Genomic DNA, 14680 nt, shown 5'->3' on the forward strand with positions numbered 1-14680 from the left:
AAAAACATATTAAGACAATCGCCCTTGATAGAAAATAAGATATAGAAACTTCATACTGAGTAATTTTGTGCCATGTGTGACATTGGTGGAGAGCAATGCAGGTCAAAACATCGGTGGACTTCTTAAAAAGTCGCAGACAGCAAGCTTCCTAAAAAAAAAATCGAGTAGAAGATATGGCCCAGTGCTGGGAACTACCAGCAGACCAGTAGGAAAATTAAGACATTTACCCCCTCTAACTCATCACTGCCCTCCCAACTCGCATCTCTTTTCTGATCATACAGCTCATCCCTATCCTGATCATTGGCTCCAGTCCTTCCTCATACTGATTCACAAGCCTTGGCTCATCCCAAGTCCCTTCATACAATTAGGAAAACAAGTGGTATATTGGCCTTTTATTGCATGAGGTTTGAATACAAGTGTAGATACACCTTGCTCCAATTATGTTAGTAAGCCATCTGTAATATGCAATTGGCCATAATCAGTCCTGAAGGGCTGACTCCTTATTTTATGCCTGTGATACTTTTTAATAGACTCCTCAGCCATGGGAAACATCTCCTCTGCATCAATCCTGTCAGGACTGATAACAATTTTGTATGTTTCAATGAGAGGATGTCTCATTCTGCTAAGTACAAGAAACAATAGGCCGAGTCTGCTTAATTTCTTTTCATATGACAAACTGCCAAACCACAAACCACAAAACACAAAGATGTTTCAAAATTGTAATTTTATTTTTTTGTGAATTCCAATTTGGCATTAGTGCAAACACAGCACCAATGAAGCATACCAAAGGTGCAGAAAGTTTAAGCACAGAAGAACATAGCAAATTGAAGCAGGAACAGACTATTTGTACCTTGTACCTGCTCCGCTATTCAATAAGATTACGGCTAACATTTTACCTCAGTGTTACATTCCTACACCAAGCCCAAAGAAAAAAAGCACTTGGCAGATATAGAGAAGTGTAAACTGAGGAGGCCCAACAGAGTTTTGAAAGTGTGCAGCGGGAGAGGGGGGCAGTGGAGAGGGGGATACTTAAAATTTTATTTTAAAAGGAAAAGAAGAGCCATTAAATATCACTGTCAGACAAAAATGGGGAAATTTCCAAAGTACTTTGTGAATATACTAAGGGCAAATGGTGACCAGGAGAAAAGTAGAGCACAAAAGGGGATCAAGGGGGCAATTTATGCATGGAGGCAAGAACATGGTTGAGATGAATACTGAAATGAATTATTTTCATCTGTGTTCATTAAGGACACTATACTTGGAGAATTCTGGAAGAGGGATGATAAAATTCTAGAACAAGTTACCATTTAAAAAAAGGAGACATGAGATAACTTAGTGTAATAAAGTTGGATAAGTCCTCAGTGCCTTGTATGTCAGTTTGCTATGGAAGGCAAGGGAGGAGATTGCTGGGTCTCTGACAGAGAATTTTAAAATTTCATAGGTTACAGGTGAGGTGTCAGATGAGCTGAAGACAAACATATGCACTCTTTAGCATTTATTACCTTATCATAAGTTAATTGTCAACCTGTCTTTGTATTCTCAACAACCTTAGATGCATTTACAGGATGTAGATTTGCCCTGGTCATCCCACTGTGTAGCTTTCCAACCTGAAAATGATCCATTTAACACTATTCTTTGTTTTCTGTCTGTTAACTGGTCCTTCATCTATGTTCAGCTCCCTGAAGGCTTATCTTACACATCAGCCTTTCATGTGGATCCTCAATAAATGGTTTCTATAAACTAAAAACCACCACATCACCGGCTCTCCTATATCTACCCTACCAGTTAAGCTTTCAAAGAATTCTGATAAATTTATTAAATTCAACTTCTCTTTCATAAAATCATGTTGGCTCTGCTTAAATACATTGTGTTTTTCCATGTTATCATTTTCTTAAAAATGTTTTCCAGCATTCTCCCAAAGACTAACTGGCATGAAGTTCATAGCTTCTTGCTCCTTCCTATCATGAACAGTGGAATTATATTTCCTATTTTTCAATCCACTAGAATTTAGGAAACTTTGGAAGATGACAACCAACGCATCTCTTTTTTTGCACTCACATCTTTTAGAACCCTCAGAAACAGACTATTAGATTCAAGAGATATGTCAGCCGATATTCCGATCAGTTTGCTTAGTATTTTCTCTTTTGTGATGTTAATTGTCTTATATTTCTCAGTCTTTATGCCCCTTAGTTACAATTATTTTTGGTATGCTTTTAATGTCTTCTGCTTTGAAGACAGATGCCAAACCTTTGTTTGTTATCAATGCCATTTCCTTATTTCTCGTTATTATTTCCCATCTTAGCATCTAAGAAAACAATATTTACTTGTGCTGTTCTCTTGTATTTCACATACTGGCAGACGTTCTTGGAGTCTGCTTTCCTATATATTTTTGCCAGCTTATTCATTCAGTTTTATCCTTTTCAATCCATTTTGTTTTAGTCACGCTTTGCTGGTTTCTAAAACCATTAGGTCACAAGATCACAAGACAAAGGAGCAGAAGTAGGCCATTCAGCCCATCGAGTTTGCTCCATGAGCTAAACTAATACTATTCCTATCTAGCCCCAATTTCTGGCTTTATCCCCATATCCCTTGATACCTTAATTAATTAGATACCTATCAATATCCTCCTTAAACGCCCCCAGTGATTGGGCCTCCACAGCTGTACGTGGCAAAGAATTCCATAATTTCACTACCCTCTATTACCAAGGATAGAGTCTGGCCATTTATCTGCTTCTGCTTACCATATGAGTGCCTTTGTTACATTAATGGCCAAACAATCCATTTTGCTTAAATGGAAGGATGCAATACCCCCTAATACTTTTCAATGGTCGTCAAACTATATCATGTTTAAACTTGGAAAAAATTAGCAGTGGTACTGTCGATCCTTTGCTTAAATTTGAAGATATTTGGAGTCCACTTGTCCAATACTTTCACATGATATAGATCCCCTTTCAAGAACTTTCTAATTTGAAGCAACAGAGTTGACAACATAATATTGCTCTGTTCTTACTGAGAAATTTCAGTCCAGTCTTTTTTTTTCTTTTTTTTTGTTCTTCTTTGAAATTTTTGTTTAGTTTGGTTTGATATATTGTTTATAATTTTTCTTATTGATTTGGGGATTTTATTTTTTCTTTCTTTTATATATATAATAAATCTTTTTCTTTCCTTTCTTTTATATTATATTCATTTACTAAGAGATCGTGGGATCTACAGATTTTTTTATATTTTATTGTTCTTTATGATTATCTATGCTATGATTGGTCTCCTGATCTCTTTGTATTACATGTACAAACATTGATGTTATATATCAATCTGTATTAATTTGAAAACTAATAAAAAGATTGAAAAAGAAAAGAATTTCACTACCCTCTGGCTAAAGAAATTTCTCCTCATTTCTGTTTTAAACCGGTACCCTCTAATTCTAAGATTGTGCCCTCTTGTCCTGGACTCACCCACCAAGGGAAACAGTTTAACCACATCTGCCCTGTACAGTCTTCTCAACATTCTAAATGTTTCTATGAGGTCCCCTCTCATTCTTTTGTACTCCAATGAGTACAGTCCAAGAGCCGACAAATGCTCATCATAAGTAAGCCCTTTCATTCCGGGAATCATCCTCATAAATCTCTTCTGAACCCTCTCCAACATCAGTACATCCTTCCTAAGAAAAGGGGTCCAAAACCGCACAAGGTATTCCAAATGGGGCCTCACCAGTGCTCCATAGAGCCTCACCAACACTATACCTCTCGAAATGAATGCCAACAGAGCATTTGCTTTCTTTACCGCTGATCCGACCTGGTCGTTAACCTTTAGGTTATCCTGCATGTACCCCCAAGTCCCTTTGTACTTCTGTACTTTGAATTTTCTCCTCATCTAGATAATAATCTGCCCATTTATTTCTTTTTCCAAAGTGCACATTTCTCAACATTGAATCTCATCTGCCATTTCTTTGCCCATTCTCCTAAACTATCTAAGTCTTTCTGCAACTTTCCTGTTTCTTCAATACTCCCTACTCCTCCACCTATCTTGGTGTTGTCTGCAAACTTAGCCACAAAACCATTTACTCCATCATCCAAATCGTTAATGTACAAAGTAAAAAGAAGCGGCCCCAACAACCAGAACAGGATCACTTTATTCCCACCCTTTGCTTTCTGCCTACCAGCCAATGCTCCACCTATTCTACTACCCTACCTGTAATTCTATGACCTCTCATGTTATTAATCAGCCTCTTGTGCGGCACCTTGTCGAAGGCCTTTTGAAAGTCTAAATACACAACATCCACAGCCTCTCCCTTATCCACCCTACCTGAGATTTCCTCAAAAAACTCCAATAGGTTGGTCAGGCAGGATCTTCCCTTCACAAAACCATGCTGGCTTGGACCTATCTTGCCTTGCACCTCTAGGTATTCCATAACCTCATCCTTGAGGATCGATTCCAATAACTTTCCCACCACCGATGTCAGACTAATAGGTCTGTAATTTCCTTTATGCTGCCTCCCACCTTATACAGCAGAACTACATTTGCGACCCTCCAGTCCTCTGGAACCACGCCAGAGTCTATTGATTCCTGGAAAATTATCACCAATGCCTCCGCAATCTCTAAAGCCACCTCCTTCAGAACCCGGGGGTGCATCTCATCCAGTCTGGGAGACTTATCTGTCTTTAGTCCATTGAGCTTTCCTAGCACCTTCTCGCTAGTAATCTTGACTGAACTCAGTTCTATCCCCTGAGACCCCTGACTATCAGGTATATTGCTGATGTCCTCCACAGTGAAGACCGATGCAAAATACTCATTTAGTTTCTCTGTCATCTCTTTGTTATCCATTATAATCTCTCCCACACCATTTTCAATTGGTCCTATATCAACCAGAGTCTCTCTCTTACTCTTCATATATTTAAAAAAAACTCTTAGTATCTTTTTGAATGTTATCTGCCAACTTCCTTAATTCATCTTTTCTTTCCTAATGACCTTCTTAGTTTCTTTCTGTAAGTTTTTAAAAGTTTCTCAGTCTTCTGTTTTCCCACTAATTTTTGCTTCCTTGTATGCCCTCCCTTTTGCTTTTATTTTAGCTTTAACCTCTCTCGTTATCCACAATTGTGCCATTTTCCCATTCGTAATCTTCTTTTTTCTTGGAATATATCTATCCTGCACTTTCCTTATTACTTGTAGAAATTCCATCCATTTCTGCTCTGCCGTCCCTCCAACTAGCTTACTTTTCCAATCAATTTGGGCCAGTTCCTCTCTCATGTCACTCTAATTTCCTTTGTTCCACTGAAATATTGACACTTATGATATCAGCTTCTCCTTTTCAAATTTGAAACTGAACTCAATCATATTGTGATCGCTAGTTCCTAATGGTTCCTTTACTTTTAGTTCCCTAATCACCTCCAGTTCGTTACACAACAACCAATCCAAAAGAGCCGATCCCCTGGTGGGCTCATCAACAAGTTGCTCCAAAAAGCCATCCAGTAGCCACACCACAAACTCACTCTCCTGAAATCCACTGCTTCCTGGCTTTTCCAATCCACCTTCAAATTAAAATCCCCCATGATTATCTTGACATTGTCTCCCTGACACGCTTTTTCTATTTCCAGCTGTAACTTATAGTCGACATCCCAGCTGCTGTTAGGGGGCCTATATATAACTGCTATTATTGTCCTTTTACCCTTGCCATTTCTTAGCTCTACCCATAAGGATTCCACTTCTTCTGACCCTATGTCCCTTCTCTCTATTGATTTTATATCATTACTAACCATCAGGGCCACACCACCCCCTCTGCCTACCCCCCTATCTTTCCTATACACTGTGTACCCCTGGACATTCAGTTTCCAATCACATCCATCATTAAGCCATGACTCGGTGATTGCCATAATGTCATATTTTTTAATCTGTAGCTGTGCCACTAGGTCATCCACTTTATTTCTAATGCTACGTGCATTTAAATATAGTACATTTAGACCAGTATCTGCTACCAATTTTGCTGTATTTCTACTGTTCGGCAAATTATCCTGTCTTTTTATCTGCCTGTCCTTCTTACCATCTTCACTGCACACTATCTTGGATTTTTTCCTATATACCTCTTCCTCCATCCTAACATCCTGGTTTCCTTCCCCCTGCCAAATTAGTTTAAACCCTCCCCAACAGCTATATTAAACATTCCCACCAGGATATTGGACCCTTTGGAGTTCAGGTGTAACCCATCCTTTGTGAATAGGTCATACCTCTCCCAAAAAAGATTCCAATGATCCAAGAATTTGAAGCCCTGCCTCCTGCACCATTACTCAGCCACGCATTCATCTGCCTGATCTTGCTATTCTTACTTTCATTAGCACGTAGCACAGGTAGTAATCCTGAGATTACTACCCTGGAGGTCCTGCTTCTCAACCTTCTTCCCAGCTCCTTGTAATCTTCCTTCAGGACCTCCTCTCTTTTTGTACCTATGTCATTGGTACCTACATGTACCAAGACTTCTGGCTCTCCCCTCAGAATATTCTGGACCCGGTCTGAGACATCCCGTACCCTGGCACCAGGGAGGCAACACACCATCTGGGTATTGTTGTCAGGTTCGCAGAATCTCTTATCTGTTCCCCTCACTATAGAATCCCCGCTGGACCACAGCACCAGGCATAGTGCCAAAGTCCCCTTTGCCGTGGTCTTCCTCTGTCGGGTCATCCTCTCCAACAGAATCTAAAATGAGATACAGATTTTTGAGGGGGACCACCACAGAGGTACTCTCTACAAATTCTCTATAGCTTCTGTGCAACTTTTAAGCCTTTCCTTTCGACCTGATATTATCCCTAACTTCTTTCACTGGCCACGGATTGATCATTTTTCCAATAGTATTTATTTCTTTATGGAATGTGTATTCATTAAATATTATGAAATACTTCAATTCTCTGCTACTGTTATATCTTATAATCTAAATTTCCAATCTTCCTCGGTTTACTTGCACCTCATATCGATGCAATTCTGTATTTAAGTTTAAGCTTTATTTTGAGGTTCTTAGACAAAGACTCCAGTCATGACTCATAACTAAATGTAATATTCTACCATATTAGGATTAGTTATCCTCACAGGATCTTTTACCATGTAACTGCTAATTAATCCTATCTCATTTCACATGACCAAATCCGAAATAGACTGTTCCTTAGCTGAGTTCACAATGTATTGTCCTATGAAACTCCCCATATCCGAGTTCTCAGGACAAACTTTGCCAATTTGATTCGCCACTCTATGAGGATCAAAATACCCCAGGATTATTGTATTACTTTTGTTGCAAGCTTCCTTTATTTCTTAATTGTTTTCTGTCCAACAGTATAGTTGGGGACCAAAAGACCATTCCCACTATCATAGTCTGATCCTTATTATTTCTTCCATCCAAACTGATTGAACTTTCTAATCTTCTGAGCCAAAGTCCTTTGTCACTGCTGTCTAAATGTCATCCTTTGCTATCAGAACCTGACCAGCTCATCACCTCCCCATCTCCCACTATTCTGCTTATCTTTCCAAAAACTTATATATCCTAGCATATTCAGTTCCCAGTCTTGGTCACCTTGCAGACAAGTATTTGTGATGGCTATTAGATCAAATCCATTTACCTTTATTTATGCCATTAACACATCTCCCTTGTTATAAATGCATTGTGCATTCAAATCAAGAAGCTATATTTTTGATTTTTTTCCTACTTTGACCATTATGCATTCTGTCCATTCCTGTTATGCTCTGCTTATCATCATGCACATTACTACATTGTGCTATCACATTAACTCTCTAAATTTCCACCCTTCTCCCCAAACCCATCACCAAATCAATATTTAAGTTAAAGCCCATCCACATCTGCAATTCTGAACATTTAATTTGCTCAGGCACTGATCCCAGCTTGATTCTAGTGAAGCCTCTTCCCAAGAGAATTACTAGTGTTTTCTGCAGAGTTGATAAGAGTATCTCTTGAATTTAACTATTGTTCTCTTGCACCACATTTTGAGCCATGTGTTCAATTTACTGATCTGTTTTGACTCAGCCTAGCACAGGTGCAGCAGACACATTTGCCTGCATAAGTGCTGGGGATTTCAACAAGTGCTCCATGAGGAGTTCAGTGCTGGATCACAGTTAGTAACCACCAATGATAACTTATGTTAATTTGTTTATGTTAACTTATGTTTGTAACATACTGTGCTGCTGCTGCAAAAAGCTAATTTTCATGGTATTTACACCCTGGTTATAGAACATAGAACAGTACAGCACAGGAACAGGGCGTTCTGCCCATGATGTTGTGCCGAACTAACTAAATTAGTATCCAAATGCCCAACTAAACTAATATTGTGTAGGTACTGCCTACACAATGCCCATATCCTGCCATTTCCTGCACAATCATGTGCCTATCTGAGAACCTTTTGAATGCCCCAATCCTATTTACCTCCACCACCACCCCAGGCAGCGCATTCCAGGCACCCACCACTCTGTGTAAAAAAAATTGCCACACACATCTACTTTGAATTTACCCCCTCTCACCTTAAAAGTCATGCCCTCTGGTTTTAGACATTTCAACCCTGGGAAAAAGATATTGGCTGTTTACTCTATCTATGCCTTCATAATCTTATAAACTTCTATCAGATCTCCCCTCAGCCTTCGATGCTCCAGAGAGAACCACCCAAGTTTGTCCAACCTCTCCTGAGATCACATGCCCTCTAATCCAGGTAGCATCCTGGTAAACCTCTTCTGCACCCTCTCCAAAGCTTCGACATCCTTTCTATAATGGGACAACCAGAATTGAATGCAATACTCCAGATGTGGCCTAAGTAGAGTTTTATAAAGCTGCAACATAACTAGATAAGATCTTTATTAGTCACATGTACATTGAAACACACAGTGAAATACATCTTTTGCATAGTGATTTTGGAGGGCAGCCCGCAAGTGTCGCCACGCTTCCGACGCCAACATAGCATGCCCATAACTTCCTAACCTGTACGTCTTTGGAATGTGGGAGGAAACCGGAGCACCCGGAGGAAACCCACACAGACACGGGGAGAATGTACAAACTCCTTACAGACAGTGGCCGGATTTGAACCCGGGTCTCTGGCGCTGTAAAGCATTATGCTAACCACTATGCTACCGTGCCTGCCTTCCTGGCTCTTGAACTCAATGCCTCGACTAATAAAGGCAAGCATACCATATGCCTTCTTTACCACCCAATCAACTAGGAAGCTATGAATTTAGACCCCAAGATCCCTCTGGTCATCGACACTGTTAAGGGTCTTGCCATTAACAATGTAATGCCTCTCTATATTTGATCTCCCAAGGTACAACACTTCACATTTTGCTGGGTTGAACTCCATCTGCTGTTTCTCTGCAACTCATCTATATCCTGCTGTATCCTTTGCCAGTCTCCTATGCTATCCACAACACCACCAATCTTCATATCATCTGCAAACTTACTAACCCACCCATCTACATTTTCATCCAGGTCATTTATATATATCACAAATAGCAGATGTCCCAGTACGGATCCCTGTGGAACACCACTAGTCATAGACCTCCAGCCAGAATAATCCCATCGACCACTACCCTCTGTCTTCTATGAGCAAGCCAATAGTGAATCCAAACGGCCAATTCACCGTGGATCCCATGCACCTTAATTTTCTGGATGAGCCTCTCATGAGGGACCTTGTCAAATGCCTTACCAAAATCCATGTAGCTAGACAACATCCACAGGTCTACCTTCATCAATAACCTTCTTCACCTCCTTAAAAATCTCGATCAAGTTAGTAAGACACGACTTGCTTCACACAAAGCCATGCTGACTGTCCCTAATTAGGCCATGGTTTTCCAAATGCTCACAAATCCTATCCCTAAAAATCCTCTCCAGTAACTTCCCTACCACTGACGTGAGATTCACCAGTCTATAGTTTTCCCTTTTGAATAATGGAACAACATTAGCTACTTGCCAGTCCTCCAGGACCTCACCTGTGGCTAGAGAGGACACAAAGATATTGGTCAAGGCCACAGCAATCTCATCTCTTGCTTCTCTCAATAACCTGGGGTATATCCCATCAGAACCTGGGGAGTTATTCACCTTAATGTTCTTTGAGAGACCCAAGACTACCTCCTTCTTTATCTTGAAATGCCCTAGCAAATTAGCATGCTCCGCACTGATCTCCCCATCCTCCACATCCTTCTCCTTGGTAAATACTGATGCAAAGTACTCATTTAGGACCTCACCTACATCCTCTGCCTCCAAGCACATGTTCCCTCCTTTATCCTTGAATTGCCCTACCCACTCCCTAGTTATCCTCTTGCTCTTGATGTATGTATAGAATGCCTTGGGATTCTCTTAAATCCTACTTGCCAAGGACTTTTCACGGCCCCTCCTGGCTTTCCTAATTCCTTTCGTGAGTTCTTTTCTGGCTTCTTCATAATCCTGAAGGTCTCTGTTTGATCTTAGCTTCCTAAGCCTTACATATGTTTCCTTTTTCTTCTTGACTAAATTCACCACCTCTCTTGACATCCAAAGTTCCCTGACCTTGCCACCCTTGTCCTTCCTTCTTTACTGAACCATACCTGTCCTGTACTCTATGCAGTAGGTCTTCAAACACTCTCCACATGTCAGATGTGGACTTGCCTAAAAACAGCTGTTCCCAATTAATTCTCCCTAGTTCCTGCCTAATGCTCTCATAATTTGCCCTGCTCCAATTTAATACTGTCCCGCAAGGTCCATACTTATCCTTATCTACAGCTATCTTAAGACTTAAGGAATTATAATCACTGTTCCCTAACTGTTCTCCCACAGAAAGGTCAGTCACTTGGCCAGGCTCATAACCCAACACCAGGTCCAGTACGGCTCCTCCTCTTGTTGGTCTATCTTCATCTTCATGTAAGAAACATTCCAGAATGCACCTAACAAATTCTGCCCCATCTAAAATTCTTGCACTAAGGAGGCCCCCGTTTATATTAGGGAAGTTGAAGTCCCCCACTGCAACAACCCTGTTGTTTTTACACCTTTCCCTAATCTGCCTGTATATCCCAGTGGCTATTGGGGGGTCTGTGGTAGATATCCCATTAGAGTGATTGCAGCTTTCTTATTTTTTGAGTTTTACCCAAATACACTCAGTGGATGAGCCCTTCATTCTGTCCCCCTCTGAGTCTCCATTATGTCCCCTCTGAGTGCAGTTGTGATATTGTTCCTGATTAATTGCGCAACCACCCCACCCCACCCCCCACCCCTATTACCTCCTCCTCTATCTTTTCTAAAACATTGACACCCTGGATCATGAAGCACCCATTCCTGTCCCTCTTTCAACCAAGTCTCTGTTCTGGCTACATAGTCATAGTTCCATGTACTGATCCATGACCCTGTTCATCACCCTTACTCATAATACTCCTAGCATTAAAATACACACACTTCAACCCCTCTGTCCCATTGTGTCTATACTTTGCTCCTGCCTGTTCTTACTGGTCATGACATCTATCTTCCTCTCAATTCCTCCATTTTCTGACCTGGTGCTCTGATTCCCATCCCCCTGCCAAACTAGTTTAAACCTTCCAGAGTAGCATCAGTGAAACTCCCAGCCAGGAGATTGGTTCCCCTCCAATTGAGGTGCAACCCATCCCTCTTGTACAGGTCACCTCTGCCCCAGAAGATGTATGAGATGTAGGTAGGCCTACGGCAATAAACTTGAACTTCAGCAGGTTTGGGACATCCATGTTCAAGCAAGAATCCCAAAATTGTTGAATTGGATCTATGAACAAGCCAGGATAAGCTAAATGGGAGGTGGTGTGTGTGTGTGTGTGGGTGGGGGGGGGGTGGGGGGGCGGTGGTGGGGGGAGGTCTGCATGATCAGACTTGGGATGAACTAGTGGGGAAATAATTAAGCCAGAGATGGTGGGGTCATAGGGCATCAGGCTGGGACAATCTGGTTGCCAGATCATGATGGGGTAGTTGTGGGTGGGGGCATGATCAGGCTGGAGTTGAAGTGGTGAAGTTGGGGTGGGCAGAGGGGGAGGTAACTGGAGGGGCTGATGGTGTGACTAGGCCAGGGATGAACTGAAGGCACAATGAGGCCAGGGAACACTCAAGTTCAGGATAAGACCTTGGATGAGGGGGCATGATAGTAACTGAATTTCAATCCATAACCTTCCGAGTCAGAGACAAATGCAGCACCACTAAGCCATAACTCACACCATAACATGAAAAGAGTAATTTAGGATACATTCATGAGAATGTGAAAAGCTGTTCCAACTCAAAGATGGGCTTTACATAACCTTGCTTCCATTCACATTCTCTGCAGATGCTTAATGCTTCAGTTGCGATTCTACCAAGATAAATTGGAAAGCTTATTTACAGCTCTTCCTCGGTATCCAGCTCATTCTTAACTTGCCCATTCACATTTACCAATGCCATAATGCTTTTCCATTTTCCACCATGGCAAGGAAGTCCAAATCAGAGGTCAACTCGGGTTGTACATGAAGTCGTATTAAACATGAAGCTTAAAATTCCACTGTGGAATTCAGCCAATGAGATTACTATTCAAAATTAAAAACAATATGATTTGTTTACTTGTATTTTTCCATTCAATTAATACTGCACTTATGATCTTGTAAATCAATGGAACACTTGAATTGCATAATGAAAGTTGTTCATGTATTTTAATGTGCACAGATTGGAAATGACTCGATATAGCAATTAGCAATAAAATTATAAACACCGATGTATCCTTGAATCTGCAATAAAACAGTAGAGGCTGCTCCATACTTATGTTGGAGAAGTACACCTTAATTAAAGAAACTTCCCCAGTTCTTCCAAATGAACACTGAATTACTAATTATTACTAATGTTAAATATTTAGAAATGAATATTCTTTACCAAAAACAGGTAATAGCAAGTTGAGGAGTGGAAGTCATTACCGAATCATTATTATTGTATTATTTGCTTCATAATAGAATGTAAAGTATTAATATTACCAAATGTATCTGAAAATAATGAAACACAAAATCATGTAGTTCACAACTTTGCACTCTACACTTTAACCAGTAGTAGACCATTATGGTAACTTTGCCAAAGGTTATTGCGCCAGTAAGTGATACACATGTTAATTTTAATACTTTAAGGTAGAGTCATTGTTGTAATGGACAAAAAAATAGATCCTGTACCAAAATAAATAATGATTTTGTTTTTGGATTGTTTTGTTTTTTTTTCAACGTTTAGTTCCTTGACACAATGATTCAGCAATACCACTGTTTTAACCACATGGCCATCTGTGAACACCAGAGTCCATTATTAAGGATGAGGTTTCAGGGTACTTGGAAGTACATGATAAAATGGGCATGGTTTCCTTCAGTGGAGATCTTGCCTGACAAATCTGTTGGAATTCTTTGAAGAAGTAACAGGTAGGATAGACAAAAGAGAGTCAGTGAATATTGTTCACTTGGATTTTCAGAAGGTCTTTGACAAGGTGCCGCACATGAGACTGCTAAGCAAGATAGGAGCCCATGGTATTACAGGAAAGGTACTAGCATAGATAGAAGATTGGCTGACTGGCAGAAGGCAAAGAGTGGGAATAAAGGGGGCCTTTTCTGGTTGGCTGTCGGTGACTAATGATGTTCCTCAGGGGTCGGTGTTGAGTCCCCTACTTTTCACGTCATATGTTAATGATCTGGATGACATAATTGACGGTTTTGCGGCCAGGTTTGCGGATGATACAAAGATAGGTGGAGGGGCAGGTAGTGTTGAGGAAGCAGGGAGTGTGCAGAAGGACTTGGACAGTTTGGGAGAATGGGCAAAGAAGTGGCAGGTGGAATACAGCATAGAGAAGTGTATGGTCATGCACTTTAATAGAAGGAATAAAGGTGTAGACTATTTTCTAAATGGGGAGAGAATTCTGAAATTGGAGGTGCAAAAGGACTCAGGAGTCCTAGTGCAGGATTCCCTGAAGGTTAACTTGCAGGTTGAGTCAGTAGTAAGGAAGGCAAATGCAATGTTTGCATTTATTTCGAGAGGACGAGAATATGAAAGCAAGGATGTAATGCTGAGGCTTTATAAGGCATTGGTCAGACCACATTTGGAGTACTGTGAGCAGTTTTGGGCCCCATATCTAAGGAAGGATGTCCTGGCACTGGAGAGGGTCAAGATGAGGTTTACAAGAATGATCTCAGGGAAGCAAGGGTTAACGCATGAGAAGCATTTGATGGCTCTGGGCCTGTACTCGCTGGAGTTTAGAAAGATGAGGGGGGATCTCATTGAAACCTACTGGATATTGAAAGGCCTGGATAGAGTGAACTTGGAGAGGATGTTTCCAGTAGTGGGAGAGTCCAGGACCAAGGGCACAACCTTAGAAGAGAAGGACATCCCTTTAGAACTAAGATGAGGAGGAATTTCTTCAGCCAGAGGGTGGTGAATCTGAGGAATTCATTACCACAGACGGCTGTGGAGGCCAAGTCACTGGGTACATTTAAAGCGGAGGTTGATAGTTTCTTGATTAATAAAGATGTCAAAGGTTATGGGGAGAAGGCAGGAGAGTGGGGTTGGGAGGAAAAAAATAAATCAACCATGATCGAATGGTGGAGCAGATTCTATGGGCCGAATCCTAATTCTGCTGGCATGTCTTATGGTCTTATGTCTTATAGGATCCCACTTTCACAAATTGGTTCAAACAAAAACACTGTACAGTAATATTCACTTGTGGCACAC

At 40.8% G+C, this 14680-nt stretch overlaps 1 protein-coding gene across 1 annotated transcript in view; it reads right to left on the bottom strand.

Annotated features, from left to right (window-relative positions):
- ush2a (Usher syndrome 2A (autosomal recessive, mild)) overlaps positions 1-14680 on the bottom strand; it is a 630034-nt gene that overhangs the window by 465763 nt on the left and 149591 nt on the right. Inside the window, 1 exon segment of the mRNA XM_052011249.1 lies at positions 12310-12398. Within this exon segment, the coding sequence (XP_051867209.1) occupies positions 12310-12398 (89 nt within the window).

This window comes from Pristis pectinata, chromosome 3, assembly GCF_009764475.1.
Source record: "Pristis pectinata isolate sPriPec2 chromosome 3, sPriPec2.1.pri, whole genome shotgun sequence".
Classification (NCBI taxonomy): Eukaryota; Metazoa; Chordata; class Chondrichthyes; order Rhinopristiformes; family Pristidae; genus Pristis; species Pristis pectinata.